General features: G+C 33.1%; 2 protein-coding genes across 5 annotated transcripts in view; both read right to left on the bottom strand.

Annotated features, from left to right (window-relative positions):
• The window catches only part of LOC111088654, a 17683-nt gene extending 12753 nt beyond the window's left edge, over positions 1-4930 (bottom strand). Inside the window, exon 1 of the mRNA XM_022399369.1 lies at positions 4834-4930. The gene's annotated coding sequence lies outside the window, so the exon portion shown is untranslated. The remainder of the gene's footprint in view (positions 1-4833) is intronic.
• A 3625-nt stretch (positions 4931-8555) lies between these two features.
• The window catches only part of LOC106470732 (serine/arginine-rich splicing factor 3-like), a 20556-nt gene continuing 10297 nt past the window's right edge, over positions 8556-18814 (bottom strand). The window contains exons 2-6 of one of the 4 annotated variants that reach the window (XR_002613111.1): positions 17135-17341; positions 13962-14066; positions 12962-13437; positions 11678-11818; positions 8556-8860 (exon numbers count right to left, since the gene is read on the bottom strand). Coding sequence is in view for 1 of the 4 variants with exons in the window: in XM_013931296.2 (XP_013786750.1) it covers positions 11719-11818; positions 13962-14066; positions 17135-17340 (411 nt within the window). In the remaining 3 variants the exon portion in view is untranslated. The other 3 variants (XM_013931296.2, XR_002613112.1, XR_002613113.1) reach the window with 3 other exon arrangements.

The following is an 18814-nucleotide window of genomic DNA, read 5'->3' on the forward strand; positions in this document are numbered from 1 at the left end:
ACAGTGGGCAACTTCGCCGTGTACATGGTGGCGACATCGAACTGGCATGGATGTTTACACCTAGTCTTAAGGTATATATGCGAGTTTTTGTTTTTTTTTCTAGGAGGCATTTCACTTACACAATTCGGCATGAAAGTTTGATAGCTTTTAATTTGAAATGCTGACTAAGAGTCGAAGCGGAGGGTGTTACATTCTAGAAGTAAGTAAAACCATTTTTTTGTATAATATATTAAGTTACGGTGGGCAACTTCGCCGTGTACATGGAGGCGACAACGCACTGGCGTGGTAGTTTACATTTAGTTTCAAAGTATACTTCCATGTCTTTTTTTTTTGGAAGGCATTTCACTTACACAATTCGGCATGAAAGTTTGATAGCTTTTAATTTGAAATGCTGACTAAGAGTCGAAGCGGAGGGTGTTACATTCTAGAAGTAAGTAAAACCATTTTTTTGTATAATATATTAAGTTACGGTGGGCAACTTCGCCGTGTACATGGTGGCGACAACGAACTGGCGTGGATGTTTACATCTAGTTTCAAAGTATACATCCAAGTCTTTTTTTTTTGGAAGGCATTTCACTTACACAATTCGGCATGAAAGTTTGATAGCTTTTAATTTGAAATGCTGACAATACTCATATAAGTTAAAATAATCATCCACGACATTCTAATGTTGCCTGCTGGTTAGTCAGGCTATACAGAGACATTGCCAAAACATACACTGTCTACAGATACAAGTTCTGTGTACATCCACTTTTGATGCTATCACCGAGTGTCAAGGTAGAAGTTTATTAAATATACCAATTCGCTAATGGATGAGAGAGGAAATTTGGGTTAATTTGTATGGTTTAAGACAAGTCTAGTCTGATCAGTGACGTTATGGTTTATCCAGGAATTAACAGGCCTAATAATACGGTCAATAAACTCATTCTCAGAATTACATGAGTGATTAAAATTTTGCAGGTGGCCCATTTCAATCCAAAATCCTTGGACTTTATATTGTATATATATATGTGTGTATATTTTCAAGCATTTGTATCAAGTTTTGCCTCAAATACTCATCTAAATCCAAATTAATTTTATTATATTTATAACATAAATTTTCTTAATTATTTCCATCCACTTCAATGAAGAACATTGAATGTTTGTACATGCAGATACATAAATAACATTCTTCTCTACCCCCCCCCCCCCAAGAAAAGGAAATGATGCGCCACCTCTTATTCATTGGCAACAACATTTGAGATGTTTATTTTTTCTGTGACACATAATAAACACCGAGGAAAAAGAACAGATTTTAATCTTAAGACTTCCCTCTGGGATAAAATTCAATGCCTTCTTCATATGACAGGTCAGATATGTATGTTTTGTGGACGATTTTTGCACTTATTTCTAAGTTAAAATTAGGTTTAGATCATCTTGTCTTGACAAATTTATTAAAATCGAATATATACATTATCCAAACGTCTAGTTCAGATGGAAAATGGCCATAAGTTGTAGATTCGTGTGTTTGTTTTCTTACAGCAAAGCCACTTCGGGCTATCTGCTGTGTTCACCGAGGGGAATCGAACCCTTGATTTTAGCATTGTAAATCAGAAAACTTACCGCTGTCCCACCAGAGGACTTGTAAATTCAACTGGCGGGCTTTGAAAGTTCAACACATAGCAATGGTGGCCGCTTGCGCATGCCGAAAATCACGTGACTTCAAATCTAGTGTTATTTATATCTGATAAAACTATGAGTGAGAATTACGAAAACGGAGCCCCCCAGTGGCACAGCGGTATGTCTGCGGACTTACAACGCTAGAATCCGGGTTTCGATATCCGTGGTGAGCAGAGCACAGGTAGCCCATTGTGTAGATTTGTGCTTAATTACAAACAAACAAAAAAAAACGAAAATGGAAAATAAAGTAAGAAATATATATTTTTGTATTAAATTACTAAAGATTATGGAAATAATATACTTTTCTAAAATAACAGGATAAAGTACAGTTTAAAATAAAATTTTAATCAAAAGAAAATTGATAAAGGAATAGAAAAGAATTGAAGGTACTGTTACGACAGCGGAAGTCACGCGACGCTGGAAGCATGCGCGCTGGAGTTTCTAGAAGGATCATGTCTCTTCCTGGCAACTCTAGCCTTTTCTATACGCCCTCTATTTTGGTATGTAAGCAGGCAAATGAAGCGAGATAATTAATTGAATTGCAGACAGGCAGAGATAGAGACGGACAAATGAGTGAAGCGCGGTAGTGACCGTAAGTAAAGTGTATGAATCGTTGTGAATTATGGCGTGTGTTTAAGTTAAAGTGACTGTGGAAATTAAGTGTATTGCAAAGTTGCATTGAGAAAGAATAAACTAGTTTTATTTAAGAAAGGACTTGTGTCGCTAAAGTTTCATCCGAAAGAAATTATACGGGAAATTAACAAACGACCAGAGACGTAACAGTATATTTTTTAAGCTTAAACTAACTGATTTTTTGAACACATTTTAACGTATTTCATTTGTATAAGGATTGCACTTTATGTTTGTACATTTTGAAAAATATGTATTTAATTCATGGTATTTATAGTGAGTTAAAAATTGGCACTTGAATGTTTTTTATTGTAAATCATTTGTAAAATTACATCCTGCAGAGTAATCTTTGAAGTCACGAAACCGGTAGGAAATGAAGAGTTCAAGAATTGTAGTTTTATCTGTATCTACAAGTGGAAACCTTTATTTATGTGTTTTGGTTATGTATACACATAAACACGTTGTACCACAACGGTAACGATTCAACATCGGTTCTGTTGAATGAGGTCACTGTCCTGTGTTTTTAAAAGCAATATGATACACGACGTGATTTCATTGTTCGACCGTTACACGATCAATGATACATTCACCGAGTTAGGCCCTTTGTCTGGTACAGACATCTTTAAGTAATTTTAATTTAGTGATTTTTAAAGTCAACAATAACAATGGCTGACGAAAAACAGGACAAACACACAAAATCTATTTAAACAAATACACACATCAAATTTAGCCTCAGAGACTGTGAAACGTTTCAGATTTTATTAGTAATAAAACCTTTATGTTTACAGGAGCGCAACCTATTGATTGTTTGAAACTGTATATAATTATTTAAAGTTTAATATTCTCTGCATGGGATTTCCATTTAAATGTAAAACTCAATCCAAGAAGAAATTTAAAATATTCCAACTCCAAGCTTTGGTGACTAAAAAAGTTAAAGCCTGAAGACAAAGAAGCACGAAAAAGATTGGATAAAATGAAGATCCGGCAATTGTAAAGTACTGTTACGACAGCGGAAGTCAGGCAACGCTGGGAGCATGCGCGCTGGAGTCTCTCGAAGAATCATGAATTTTCCTGGCAACTCTAGTTTGTTCCAAGCACCCTCTTTTTTAGTATATAAGCCCGGCAAATAAAGCCAGCGAAAAAAAGATAGAATTGCATAGATAGATATAGAGATAATTAATTGAGTCGAGCCAACAGCTGGCGCCGTAAGTAAAGTGTGTGAATCGCTGTGAATTATAGCGTGTGTTTATAAAAGTAGTTAAATTAGTGACGGTGGAAATTCTGTGTATTGCAAAGTTGTATCGAGAAAGAATAAACTAGTTGTATTTTAGAAAGGACTTGTATCGCTGAAGTTCCTCGAAAAGAATGTATACCGGAAATCAACAAACTAACAGAGACATAACAGTACTTTTAACAATAGCAGTTCGTGATAGTCCAAAGGACTGGACCTTATATATTCAGACCTGACTTAATATAGGATACGTTAATGAATTAATAAGCTGTAAACATATTAATAAACGATTTTGATTATGTGGTTTGGTTGTTGTTATGTCTAAAACTACACAATGGCTAATCTGTACTGTCCCATCACAGGTTTCATAACTCAGCTTTTAGAGTTATATGCTTTCAGACATACCGTTGAGCTTGTTTGTAATTAAGCACAAAAAGCTACATAATGGGCTATCTGTGCTCTGCCCACCACCGGTATCGAAACCAGGATTCTAGCGTTGTGCCACTGGGGGGAGGGGGCGCTGTTGAACTACCATGGGACTTTTACTGATGCACCTTCATATATATAATAAATACATATATAGATATATATTTCTATCTTTAGGTGGAATACACACACAATATATATATATATATATATATAAACACAGGGTGCCCCAGAAGTCTGGAGCCATAGGGAAAATAGACGTCATATTATTAAAGTTAAACAAACACATTTCTAATGACAGTTGTGTATATTTCAGGAAACACCCTAATGGCACAATATACCAAGAACTGATATGTGTGTGGGGCTGTTAATGGCATGCAATTTGATATTGTGTATTTTTCCTTATGGGTCCAGACTTCTGGGACACCTTCGTTAGACAATAAACCATAGTCAATATATAAAGAATGTAATAGAGACGGACGGGAACGCCCCCCCAGTGGCACAGCTAGAATTCGGGTTTCGATACCCGTGGTGAGCAGAGCACAGAGAGCCCATTGTGTAGCTTTGTGCTTAACTTCAAACAAACCTTCGTTTTTAGCCCCCCAGTGGCACAGCGGTATGTCTGCGGACTTACAATGCTATAAACAGGGTTTCGATACCTGTGGTGGCCACATCACAGATAGCCCATTGTGTAACTTTGTGCTTAACTTCAAACAAACGTATTAATATTTCATTCGATCAATCAACCGTATGAAACAAACCCTAACTAAACATTTTCTTCAGGTTGAATTTTAATAAGCAAATGATTTATATCCTACGAGAACATGGACATCACCGTAAATTTATGAATAATTTCTATGCAGATACTCTATATTTTTAAAACTTACCGTTAAGTCCGTTCATGCGGATTTTTTGTGAGGAAAAAGCAAAAACAATCCACTAGCAAAAACTTGACCTGATCAGTATTCCTTTTGTTTAACGTAACATTGACGGCTGGTTAATAAAACATATGCAAAACGACGTGAGTGTTCTGGTGGCGGGTATGTGCAAAACAATTCGTGGCTCACTTGTTGCCTAGCAACAGCGCTGAGTTTACAAAATACTATTCGTGGTATTAGGGTAATCGACACTCTTGACACATCCGGGTATCTTGCGTGTGATACAAAGAGGACATTAAGTTTTGTATGTTATTAAATACTGTTTCCTGTTGTGATAACGACATTTCGTCTAAAACGATGCACGCGTTGAAAAACATTCTCTATTTACACACATAGGATTATTATTTTAACTCTTCCTCAACAAGGAATTGCTCTCAAATTAAACAATATATATATATACAAATCGGGAAACATCTTGTAGAAGGAGACTTATCAGAGTTTTCCTTAACAAAACACGAGTATTTACAATCGAATCGCAATAGCTGAAACGCAATTATATTTAACTAATATGGAAAAAATATATTATTTTAAAGTGGTGAGCTAGGCGGTAAACAACTAGTTTAAGGGCCTGACGTGGACAGGTGGTTAGAGCCCTTCATTCGCAATCTGACGGTCGCGGGTTCAAATCCCCATCCCACCAAACATGCTCGCCCTTTCAGCCGTGGAGGCGTTATAATGTTACGATCAATCTCACTATTCGTTGGTAAAAGAGTAGCCTAATAGTTGGCGGTCGGTGGTGACGACTAGCTGCATTCCCTCTAGTCTTTCACTGCTAAATTAGGGACGGCTAGCGCAAATAACCCTCGTGTAGCTTTGCGCGAGATTCCAAACCAGCTAGTCAACGGTTGTACCGCCTAAATATTAGGATTTGACCGTCATCTTATAACATATATACGGTCCCAAACTGATTTTAAGACATCAGGTTGCGAATTATGATCCTCAAATTTGTCATCTGTTAGGCCACGCTCGGCCCACACAAGGTATATTATAACTATCAAAGTATACATGTGTATTTATGTTAACATTCTTCAGGGCATCGATCCTGTTCACAAGTGGTTCTGTTGCAACTGTGTAACAGAAGGCCCATGGTTCAGCAAAATGTTAATTACCCCTAACAGACAGCAGTGATATTGGTTTCACTTGTTTACGTGTCTATGATCAGAATAACTGGAAAAGTTTTCATTTGATTTTGATCAAATTTAGAACTAATGTCAAGTGTCCTCCTTATTTTTAACTTTTGGTGAATGTAGCTAAAAGGCTAACTACTTTGTTTGTTTTGAGAGTAAATCCACATTGGGCAATCTGCTGTGTCCATCACTGGGATCGAAATTCGGATTTTAGTGCTGTTTGGTGATTTTAGCGATTGGATATCAATCGTTGTCATGCTTAGTACTGCTATACGATTACTTAAGACTAATTATTAATTAAATTAATTAATTAATCAGTTATATTTATGGCATAACCACTAAGGTTATCTCTTGCTATCCCTAATTTAGAACTACTGACCAAAGGGAAATCAGCATCACCATACTAGGAATTGACTGTCAGTTTTATAATGCATCTACAGCTTAAAGTTCACATAATATTTTGTGATATTGTACGGATTCGAACCCAGCTCTCCAGCTGCAAAATCCAGAGCTTTTACCACATCGTCCACCTATGCCCTTCAAATTAATTACTTTTTTTAAAAATACTAACTACCAGTTAGAGTGTAGTCCATGTTTCAGCTGCATATCTACTGCCATCTTTAGAAGGATTGTACAATAGTGATATGTACCAAGAATAGACCATCAGTTGGAGTGTAGTCTATGTTTCAGCTGCTAATCTACTGTCATCTTTAGAAGGATTGTACAATAGTGATATGTACCAAGAACAGACCATCAGTTAGAGTGTAGTCCATGTTTCAGCTGCTAATCTACTGCCATCTTTAGGGATATCTTTAGAAGGATTGTACAATAGTGATATGTACCAAGAATAGACCATCAGTTAGAGTTAGTCTGTGTTTCAGCTGCTAATCTACTGCCATCTTTAGAAGTATTGTACAATAGTGATATGTACCAAGAATAGACCATCAGTTAGAGTGTAGTCTATGTTTCAGCTGCTAGTCTACTGCCATCTTTAGGGATATCTTTAGAAGGGTTGTACAATAGCGATATGTACCAAAAGTAGACCATCAGTTAGAGTTAGTCTATGTTTCAGCTGCTAATCTACTGCCGTCTTTAGGGATATCTTTAGAAGGATTGTACAATAGTGATATGTACCAAGAACAGACCATCAGTTAGAGTGTAGTCTATGTTTCAGCTGCTAATCTACTGCCATCTTTAGAAGGATTGTACAATAGTGATATGTACCAAGAATAGACCATCAGTTAGAGTGTAGTCTATGTTTCAGCTGCTAATCTACTGCCATCTTTTGAAGGGATTGTACAATAGTGATACGTACCAAGAATAGACCATCAGTTTATCTTATTATGAATTAGAATTTACAACTTGTATGGCACTTCATGCATATGCATGGGCTAAATGGCCAGGTTAGGGACCCCTAAGATTCAGATATAGCAGCCTATAATTTTGAACTACTGACCAAAAAGAATGCAGCATCCATTACCATGAAGGTCCAGCTCTTTGAACCAAATAATGGAAGTGACTATTACTTTTATAACATGCCCACAGCTAAAAGTGCAGAGCATGTTCAAGGTCATCAGGTTTCTAATCCTGAACGCTTGGACTTGCTTGTCAAGAAGAGATGCGTGCTATCAACTGGATTGAGAGTTTGGATGATCCCAACTCTTGCCACCACACATTCCCTCTTGGGGCTCTCGTAAAGAATAGCAGCCATTTTCAGTAATACGAAATAGTAATAAAATAGTAAATAATTAATGAGTGTAAAGACCACGAAGGGTATCTAATAGGTTGCCATGACAACTACGAGTATCTAGAATTCACCAATCAAGACAAGTTCTCATATTCAAGCAATGAAGATTTCAAACTGTTTGTGTGAAAGTTTTTGTTAGTTTAAAATTTATTAAGTAGCTGAATACAGTTTGGTATTTTTTAAAACTCTTCAAATAAAATCAGTAATCTTTTCTTAAATATCACCATATTGGTCTACACAAAGTGATACATTGCATTCTTCTTTAATAACACTGATCTCTTTGTATATTTTGTTACTACCCTTGCTGATGCTGACTCTTTACCTTGATGATGACAAAGGTAAATGACAAATCATTGTTGAAACGTTGTACATTTGCTGTTGTGTTAAACTTATAAAGTTTTTCTTCATTCCCATTCAAGCCATCTCCAACCATTATTAGTCTCAAAGTGGGTTCCTCGTCATCGAATTTGAATCCTTCTACACATTGTTTTGAACGTCTAAACATTTATCTTGACAAACTCAAATAGTTATAAATTATTTTGTTTGTTTCAAGCATAACATAATTAACTCTACCCTTTAAAGGGAAAATTATGGCTTAGAATACGATCCCCTAAACTGTTTACTTGATATTTTTCTGAACATTTCTTACAAAATAAAACTATTTTATACGATGCAATGATCTGAACTGAATTCAGAATATTTCAATTTAACTACAAAGCTTTGGTAATAACTATGTAATGTTCAGTCCGTATGATTATGTCATTTTATTTAGTTATTTAATCAGCACAATACCACAATGAAATTATATATATAGATTTTTTTTATTCTTCACAAAGTACAGTCCAAAAATTGTGCCAAACTAAACCTTTTTACTTAGAGTGATAATAGTAAATTTTGTTTTAATTAATCGAAAATATTTTCTGGAGTTGTACGTTCTAGAAAATTAGCCGATACTTTTAGCAAAAGAAAACTAACACTTGGACATGCTTTTGTCAGTTACAGATAGAAATATTTCGTCAAATATGGGACATGACTTATAATACAATGAAAAACATTCAGGATAAAATCGTCCACACCTATCCTCCAAACGACATCGTCACTTCTGTAAAAAAAAAAAAAAATATTTTATTCGAGCAAAATTTAAGAGTAATGTCTTTATCTTGGTTACATTCTCACATTTTTGTTTCAATCCACAAGTTTTAACATACTCTAAAACATTACCTTACACATACTATATACAAGAATTTCTTGGTAGTACTGGACACTAACGTACAAAAACTATAAGATTCACTTAATTATACTAAAAGTTTTTTTTTTTAAATATCAAAATCCAAACTTTATGTACTAGTTATTTGTGAAACATTTACACAATTAAATCTATTTTTAAATTAACTTACTGTAATGAATCAAATCTTTGATGTATACAGAGACTGAGTACATTATATTACAAGGATTTTGTAATATAACATTATAATATAACATTATATTTACACAATTAAATCTATTTTTAAATTAACTTACTGTAATGAATCAAATCTTTGATGTATACAGAGACTGAGTACATTATATTACAAGGATTTTGTAATATAACATTATATTTACACAATTAAATCTATTTTTAAATTAACTTACTGTAATGAATCAAATCTTTGATGTATACAGAGACTGAGTACATTATATTACAAGGATTTTGTAATATAACATTATAATATAACATTATATTTACACAATTAAATCTATTTTTAAATTAACTTACCGTAATGAATCAAATCTTTGATGTATACAGAGACTGAGTACATTATATTACAAGGATTTTGGAGCATCGCCATGCGATTACAGTACATGTTGCCATGTCCTGTCCTATTCTATTTGATGATGATATTAGACAAAACATCCACATTAATCATAAAGGTGTTAGTATAAAAACAGTATTGAAATGACTGAATGTTTACATGGATTTGTGACTGTTACACTAAAGTCACAGAGTCTCGATGTTTTAATATTGATCATACACAAACACACACACGATTAGTCTTAGCTGATTCTATAACTTTCAAAATTTGCTTATTGGTGAAGCCAAGCTTAAAGTATAATAACGTTTAAGCACACACTAAAATACCTGCCTGAATTAGTATATTTTTAATCAATAAGTAGAGTTCAAACTGTGTCAGATGTTTTGTATTCCCAGGAACCAGTGAAATTATCAAAAAGGTTTTTTCATTTATTGTACATTTCATTACAAAAAGGCCGTGCAAACCGTATACCATTGGATTCAGTGTTAAAAACCTTTATCAAGGTATGCCTGTATGGTCTTTGGGAATGGCAACAGCAGGAGTACGAAGCACCTCTATGGTAAACAAGGAATTAACGGTAGTTTGAGAAAACCTTTCAGTAAACTGGTTTCCTAGGTTACTTATATTAGAAATAAATGCCTTCTAAATATGGAATACACAAGTGTTCACGCATATTACAGTACAATGTAACAGTCAATTACTATGCAAAGTCTAGCCTTTCTTATGCGAGTACTTCCAGGTTTAATAAATTACTTGAAATTTAATGCTGAACAACTTTGTCTACAAGAACGTGTCTACAAAATATGTGCACAATAAAAAATATTTAAATGCAATGCAGTATTTATTTGTAGTAAAAACAGAACTGTGTGTGATACCCCATTGTTAGAGTCAATAATGTAATAAATACTAAATGTATATTGAACAGTACACATGATCTAACAGGATATTTAAAAAATAATTTTTATAAAATTATTGAATGCCTGCAAGTTATAAAAATAAATAAAAAACAATTACATTTTACATTCAAATCTAATATTTATGGTCAGATTTTGTTAAAATTCCACAAAAAGCACTTAATTCTTAATTGTGTCACATAAAGAGAGAGAGAGAGATTAAGAGGGGAATGCTTGAAACTGTGAACGAGCGATCCTTCCGACTAATAGTACTCAAATATATATAAAGAAACGGGATAATTTCCTGCTCACAAGTACAGCTGGCTAATTTGTGTGATTTGCTAATTGATTAATCTTCAAGATCATTAATCAATAAATTCACAGAAGACTAAGTTGATTATTTAGCATGGTATTAATTAATTAATTAATCACAACTTTGATTAACTGATTATAAAGAGATAATCACGCAGCTCTAATGTTGTATTTCATACTTTACTTTTTACAATAAATTTGCTGGAAAGTGCTAGACATAATCGAGTTAATTCTACGATTACCAACAGATTTGGTTTTTTAAGCATGCTTTCGTAAACTGTTAATGCACAAAATTTCTTGTGGTTACAGGATCTTAAAAATATGAGTCACAAAAACAGTGTAAACACAAACACCATCAATATGTGATATTATTTACTTTATATGTACTTTACATACAAAATGAGTGATTTCATACAATGGTCAATTCTTTACAGTGAATTCTGTAATAGGCCAAAACATAAAAATACTTAATTGACACAATACGTCAAATATATATTTAACAGCAAAAGTACCTGACTGATGAAACAATGCATTTTAATATCTTTATAAGTAGAACTGTAAAAAAAAGTGTACTTAATTAGCTACCAACTTGGGGAAAAGTGTCACCTGATTATAAATGTAGTTGTTTTGGAGTGAAGCTCAAATATTGTTTGTGGAAAACGAAGTAATTCCAAAAATACCTTCTGTTTGTTATTTCCAAACAAGAGTTAAAATTATGATGGAATGTAGTCTAGCATCAGAAAATTAGTTTCAATAAGTGAACTTCAAGGTTAATTAGTTTCTTTGTACTTAATGAAACAAATCCAGTATCTCTGAATTTACTGCACGTAATAATAATAACAACTTTGGTCAGTGTAAACTATGTACTTCGAGTGAAGCTAAAACCCAACCTAGCGATAAACACAAAATTTTAATACATACCTTAAAACCTCAAAAATCATTTGAACAATGTCCCAAGTTTTTTATCTCCTGACAGGTGATCGACTTAGGCTGCGACGTGGTGAACTGCGAGACCTACTCCGACTTCTACTACGCGAATAGCGCCTCCTTGGTGATCGATACCTACAACATTATATTTATTCAAGTTAATTTAATCTGCCAATTAGTATTTCTAAGATATCTTACCTACCAATGTCTTTTTCATTGAAGTTTTTTCTAACACAAAATATGACATTACTAATTTCTAAAATCTTAAAAAAAAAACTTGTAACAAAGAATTTTTTATCATTTCCTCAAAACAAACATGGAGTTATTGGCAACTATATACGTATCACAATTTGACAATAGAAATGAATTAATATACATACTCCAAAGGAAAAACAACCAAATACTATAAAAACTATTCCACCAGTCTTATATTTTTAACAATATCTAAACTTTAGTTAACATAATTCTTGTTTGAAGAAAAATATCTAATGGCCTATTTCTTAACTATAAACGTGTGTGTGCGTAAGTAACTGACACGTGTTAAGTCTATAAAGCACTGAAATATAAACACTACTTCTGAACACAAACACAATTATACTATATTTTACTAAAAATAAAACTATAATTGATACAGTAATTTGGAAAAGTTTTATCCAGAGCAAGGTCACAGAATTTGAAACAGACCAGTGTTTGATTTGGAGATGTGTAGTTCTTCAACCAAAGACCTAGAAGAAACGAAACTAACAAATTAACATTTAGACCTCCAGCTGAAAAGAAAAAAAAAAAAAGAAAAAAAGAAAACCATACAGGAAATAAAACCTCTTTAGTACTCTGCAGCTCAACTACATTTATATCTCTGAACTGAAGATCTTTTTGATAACATGACAAAAAAAAACAGAAATACTAACTTAAAACTTTAGGAAAAAATTTAATGAACCTTTTTTTATCTATCTTCATTCCCACAATTTCAAAATCAAGTTTTGGACCTGGTATGAAACGGTATATACAAATAACAATTAAAAATCTTAATTTAACAGACCTCAAACTGGAACTTCAAGCCATCGGATAGACTTAAAATAATTTTCATAAAGTTCTTGGAACTTTTGTATTTGTGACAAAAGTTGCAGAAAACAAAAATTACTTTTTTAAATTAACAAACCCATTTGATTTGATTTTTATGATCTACAGCTAAAACACTTAGCAAATATCAAAATAAAATTTGTAAAAACTATTGATCCTGAAAAAAAAACAATACAGGAAGAAAGACAATACCCGTACACTGAAGCCTTTGGCAAAATGCATAATGGCGATTGATATGCCCTGATCACAGCCAGTAAGTTCTGAGGTAGGTGTAGGATAAGATTGGTAGAAATGTTGTAAGCGATGCATCCAAGATGCACCCAAGATGAACGGTGTGGGTGAGATGTGGGTTAGGTGATTACATAGTGTCACGTTGGAATGCTGGTTGGTAGCAGACCAAGGAAGACCAATGATGCAAATGAAGATAGATTGAGATACAGTTGCAATGTTGTTTTTAGGAAGAAGTGGACATTTGATTGCCGAAACCTTGTGGTTTGTAGGCTGTTCTGTTTTTAAGAAGTGATGAGCAGCATTAACTGGTGTAATGGTAGAAATTGGTGGGCTAATTCAAACAGAGTGTTCTGCGTTGGAGATACCTTGTGCAGGCTGCAGTCGAGACGAGTACCTTGCAAGGTTTTGACCAGGTCCATTACTGAAGCATTTTGAAGCAAAATCTAAAAGAAATATTGGGGGTTTTAAATACATGTTTATAACACATTCTGTAGGAGAACTTCATATGGGCAAGTTGTAACCAATCATCTCTGGCTGGTTACCTTCTATAATTACAGTAAGAGAAAAGTATGGACTTCTACTGTCCCTGTCACATACTTCCGCACAGAATGGTGTAACGCATGCATCTAGGACAAAAGCAGTTACTTTATAGAACTTCTCACAAAATTTATTGAAATGAAGAAATAAAAACACGTAAGTTTAAGCCAAATGAGGAACACTATACGTGTAAAAAATTGTAATAAAAAGGATGTAGTCAGAATCATTATTAACAGATCATTATAAAATCAAATACTAACAACATTAAAAACACCTTAAAAAATTGATTTTCTGCATCATGAATTTCAAAGAAATAAATATTGAACTTTATTTAAGTATGTTTTTATTCCGAAGGCGACAAGTTCTCCCCAACAAGTTGAACTGCTGCAGGTACAGCCAACTGTAATATATATATAATAGATTACTCTACCTTGGTGGTGGTGGTGGTGGAGGTGGACGTCGACCTCCTCCTCCACGTCCTCTTCTTGATCGACCATGAGACATTTCCACTCTTATTCTGCTACCACAAACTCTCCTTTATAAAAAAATTAAATTCAGTATTAACTCCATAAAACTAAATCTTCTATAACTCAAAAAAATATGTAAACATTATATCAAATCTTTGCTAAGAATTGGCTGTCACTTAACCATCTACCAAATGGCATATACAGTACAGAACTGCAAGTTATTTACTGTTATCTTTTAACAGTTAACCCACTTCATGGCTGCTTTTTTGATTTTTAAATGATAGAAATAATCCATATGAAGTAAACTGCATCTGCTAAACAGGGTTTAAAAATGACAATACTTGTTTGCATAGTGAGCAGTATCTTACAGTTTACTAATAATTCTACATAAAAAACAAACAAACATGATTTGTTACATGCTGTATGTGTAGTTAAGAGTACAGACAACAGTACAAGTTCTGCATTAAATGCTTAGTGGCATTTGACAAGTTGAAAATCTAAACTTTTTTCTTCTTCTTCTTACCAATGGCTAATAATCTGAACCCTGAATCAGTGCCAGTCTCACGTATTATGATCATCCAACACAAAATAAAAATAACTTTCAGCAGTACTGATTTTATTTCCTAAAAAACAGAATATATAACTGGAGCAGACATAAATTAAACTGAAGGTCATGCATATCTAAAAACCAGTCTTACAATTAATGAGATGAAGATAACTTAACAATAAACAAATTTATACATAATACATATGCAAAGAGCAATTAATTTTCTATCATTTTTTCCCAAACTGAAAGGAAAATAAAATTCCTAACATCAAGCTTCAATTTGAGTAGTTTGTATGTGTTACTGAAGATGCTGCAATATCAGCTCCTTGAAACTGTCCAATATTAAGTGTTTTCTTAAAATCTATAAACCTGATTTCTTTGTTTGCTGGAAAGAACAGCTACAATTTGTTACGATGCAGTGAAAGAGTGGTAACATTAAGTGTTCTTGTTTTCAGTTTTGACCTACCTATATTCAAATGGGCTAATAAAAGCATGGTTTAATTTTGATACTGGCCAACTTGACAGCATATCTGCACCTTTAATCATCAAGATATATCAAAAACAAAATGTAAAACAAACCTGTCCAAAACAGATCCAGCAGTGTGGTTTTTATGGACATCTTACACTTACATTTGTCAAATAATGTGTTATACACTATCTGCTATTTCATGCTTTACTTGTTGCTTACATTCCCACAATAACCTGTTATGTAATGACATCTATGTACTACACCTATAATTCAAAGAAATTATACTTCCGAGCTCTAAGCCTAGACAGTATTAAATGAAACATAAACCCAAATGTCCAAGTTAGTGTACGAATATGCACATTTTATATATATAATCTTAATGTAAAATCAATAGTAATCTGAGAATAATGCCTGCAAGCTAAAATTTGAGTAATCAACAATAATGGTCTGAGGAGAATCTTAGTCATGTTTCCCGAGGCCTATTCCAAAATTTTAACTCTGAATAATAATAATAATTATAATAACAACAATAAGCCTATATTCCTAAGAATATAGTTATAGTATTTTATTTATTTATTTCACTAAGCCCGAGATAGGTAATTCATAACATACACAGAGTTTGTTAAAGATAAGTATTCTACTTATTTAACACTTAAGTCTGGACTACATAAGTCATGAGGTTTCTACCAGAGTAGATTAGGCTTAAGATGTTTGGTTTGCCAGATTATTATTACTGTAATTACAGATAGGCTTACATACATTTGAATTTACAGCTTTTCTGAACAACAGTTAATTTAACACAGACGTACTAAACTTAGATCTTAAATAAAGTTTAGATCCATTATTAGTGAACAAGAAATTTATAAACGGACACACTTATTGTTCCTAAGTAGTGGATTACCTGTTGTTGACATACATATTATTATAACATCTAATGTAAAACATGTCATAAGTATTTAATGTTTATGTATATCATATACAATGTATAAAATAACTTAGAACCATGAAGGCAGGAATTTTGACTTAGTTAATTTCCTTTTCTTTTTAACATTGAAGGACAGTCATCGGTTAAATCTACTGATTGGGCTTTATCAGAACTCTGAGGTGATTACTGGACAGAGGAAAGCCTATGCCAAGGCCAGTGTAAACCCCTAAAGTGTATAGTAACAACATTAAATCATCTTATTTATATTGGGTACTTACTATGAAAAATATAAGTGATATAATAAAATAAAAACTAATATTAAAAATAAGTTAATACACATATAAATAAGTAAGTGGCTGATCCCGGCCAGTTGCTTCCGTGATTAGTGGTTTGGAATTACGGATGGAGCCACACTCCTGGACTGCACTCTGACAACTTACCATAACAGGACTTCAGTATTGAAAGGAGGAGAACCTGTGAATTGTTAGCATTAAACTCCTCTTCATTCATTTAATCTAATCTTTATAATGTAAGGATTTGTATTATTTAGTTCTATTAATAAATACTAACCATGTAATATAGATATAATTACACTGTTACCAATTGCTAAGTTAAATGTACAAGCACTCTCCAGTTACTAACTATGTAAGTTTAGTACAAGTTACGTTCAGTTTCAACTACAGTTGTAATAAGATCTAGAGACAGCTTGAATGGGTAATGAAGAAAACTTTATTTACAAGTTTAACACAGTAACAAATGTGTAACATTTTGGTAGGGTTTTCTAATCATTATCTGATTTTGGGAGGGATGGAAGAGGAAGTAAACATTAGGCTTAGGAACTAAATTTTTCTGTGAAGATTATTTAATGAAAACAAGTAATAAAAATTACATAAAAAGAGAAAGTAAAACATCTGCACATTTCCATTCTTTCCCTGGAATGAGATGTACAGTCAAAGCTTAAACATTTTCATGACAATTAATAAAATAAAAGACCCAGTTGTAAATGATTTGATTATTTTTAAGTTATAATGATAGTCCTTCAACAGTTTGATATACATATATTCCAATGACATATGTGTAAAAAAACAAATATTTGAGTAGCTTTACTAGCAAAAATCACCAAAGATATATATACCTAGTACACCTTCAGAAGTAGAATTACTCAAACATATGTGAATAAGTTTTAAGTGCTTACATTCCATCCATGGCTCGAACTGCATCTTCAGCATCTCTGCTGTCTTCAAACTCAACAAATGCAAATCCTGGTGGGTTTCGGGCAACCCAGACATTTCTAAGAGGACCAAACTTATTGAAAGCTGCCTCTATTTCATGTTTGGCTGCTCCACTGTTTAGGTTCCCAACATATACTTTGCAATCGAAACTCCAATCTCGACGAGACATTCTACGAGATAATAATAAAACCAAAAGATTTAAAGATTATACTCCTAAAATTATTATACAGAAAATTCAGCTGAATTGGAGTTTATTCTCACTTCTTGGACAAGGGTTGGAGGATATTTAGCTCCATTCTTTTAGTAGTTTTAAAACAACCAGAATTAGATATTGTTTAATCTCACTTTTTGGACAAGGGTTGGAGGATATTTAGCTCCATTCTTTTAGTAGTTTTAAAACAACCAGAATTAGATATTGTTTAATCTCACTTCTTGGACAAGGGTTGGAGGATATTTAGCTCCATTCTTTTAGTAGTTTTAAAACAACCAGAATTAGATATTGTTTTTGCAAAACTTACAAAATTTTTGTGATATATTATCCATACTTTTTACACAAGCCATTTGGTGAAGTAGAAATAATTTTTAACTTAACAGTTTTACATTTATAACATGATGATGACCCTTAGAATGGTTCGCCTTTAGATATGGGCAGATGCAGTAAATTTAATGGCATTTAAAAGAGGGGTAGATAAATATTTAAATGACCAGTGCTGGATCGGAGGTTTTTTTTTCAAGTAGAGACCATCAGTCTCTCTGTCATTCCTTAAATGTTATGATGGTATATTAAGTAGTTCACCTAATGAATACAAGTAGTTCTTATCTAAATGACATTCTATAATAACTCCAGAACCTAAATATAGGAAACACATTAAACTTTACCCAAGTGCAATGTACAGTTACTTCTATAGACTAAAGATTCTTCATAGTGCAATATTTCAGCTTAATAAAGAACCATAAATTAAAAGTTTCAAAATTTCAGAGTATAAAGAAAATAGAACTAGGCCTAATGTTTGAGAAAATATTTCAGAAAAAAATCAAAGTTCCTCTTTGTTGGACAAAATATTAATTCACTCAGATCATGGTATGACAGGAGATGTAGAAGATTATAGAAGATCAAGAAAGATGGTGAAACAGAAAATTAGGACATCAAAAAGGATGTATGAGAAAAGGTTGGCTGAAAATGTAAAAATTAATAGTAAGGAGTTCTTTAAATACATTAAGGGTAAACAAAATGTTAGGATGGGGGATAGGACCCTTGAGGGATGATAAAAGAAAGCTAGTATATGATGATTACGAAATGGCTGGGTTATTAAATTTTGCTTTTTACTAATGAAGATTTAAGCAGTATTCCACATCTTGATCAGTTTATAAATGGCAACAAGATCAAACAAGATGACTGCATTGATTCTGAGTTGGTTAAGAAAAACCTGGGAAGTTTAAAAAATGATAAGACTCTTGGGCCAGATAATATTTCCCCAAGGGTTTTGAAGGAGGTTAAATATTGGATATGTGAGCCACTTGCTACTACTTTTTGTCAGTCCTTGAATAGTGCAGGTACAAGAGGATTGGAAGTTAGCTAATGTAACTCCTCTTTTCAACGGAGATGATAAAAATTATCCCAGTAATTATAGACCCATTAGTCT

The sequence above is a fragment of the Limulus polyphemus genome, unplaced genomic scaffold (assembly GCF_000517525.1).
Source record: "Limulus polyphemus unplaced genomic scaffold, Limulus_polyphemus-2.1.2 Scaffold4189, whole genome shotgun sequence".
NCBI lineage: Eukaryota > Metazoa > Arthropoda > Merostomata > Xiphosura > Limulidae > Limulus > Limulus polyphemus.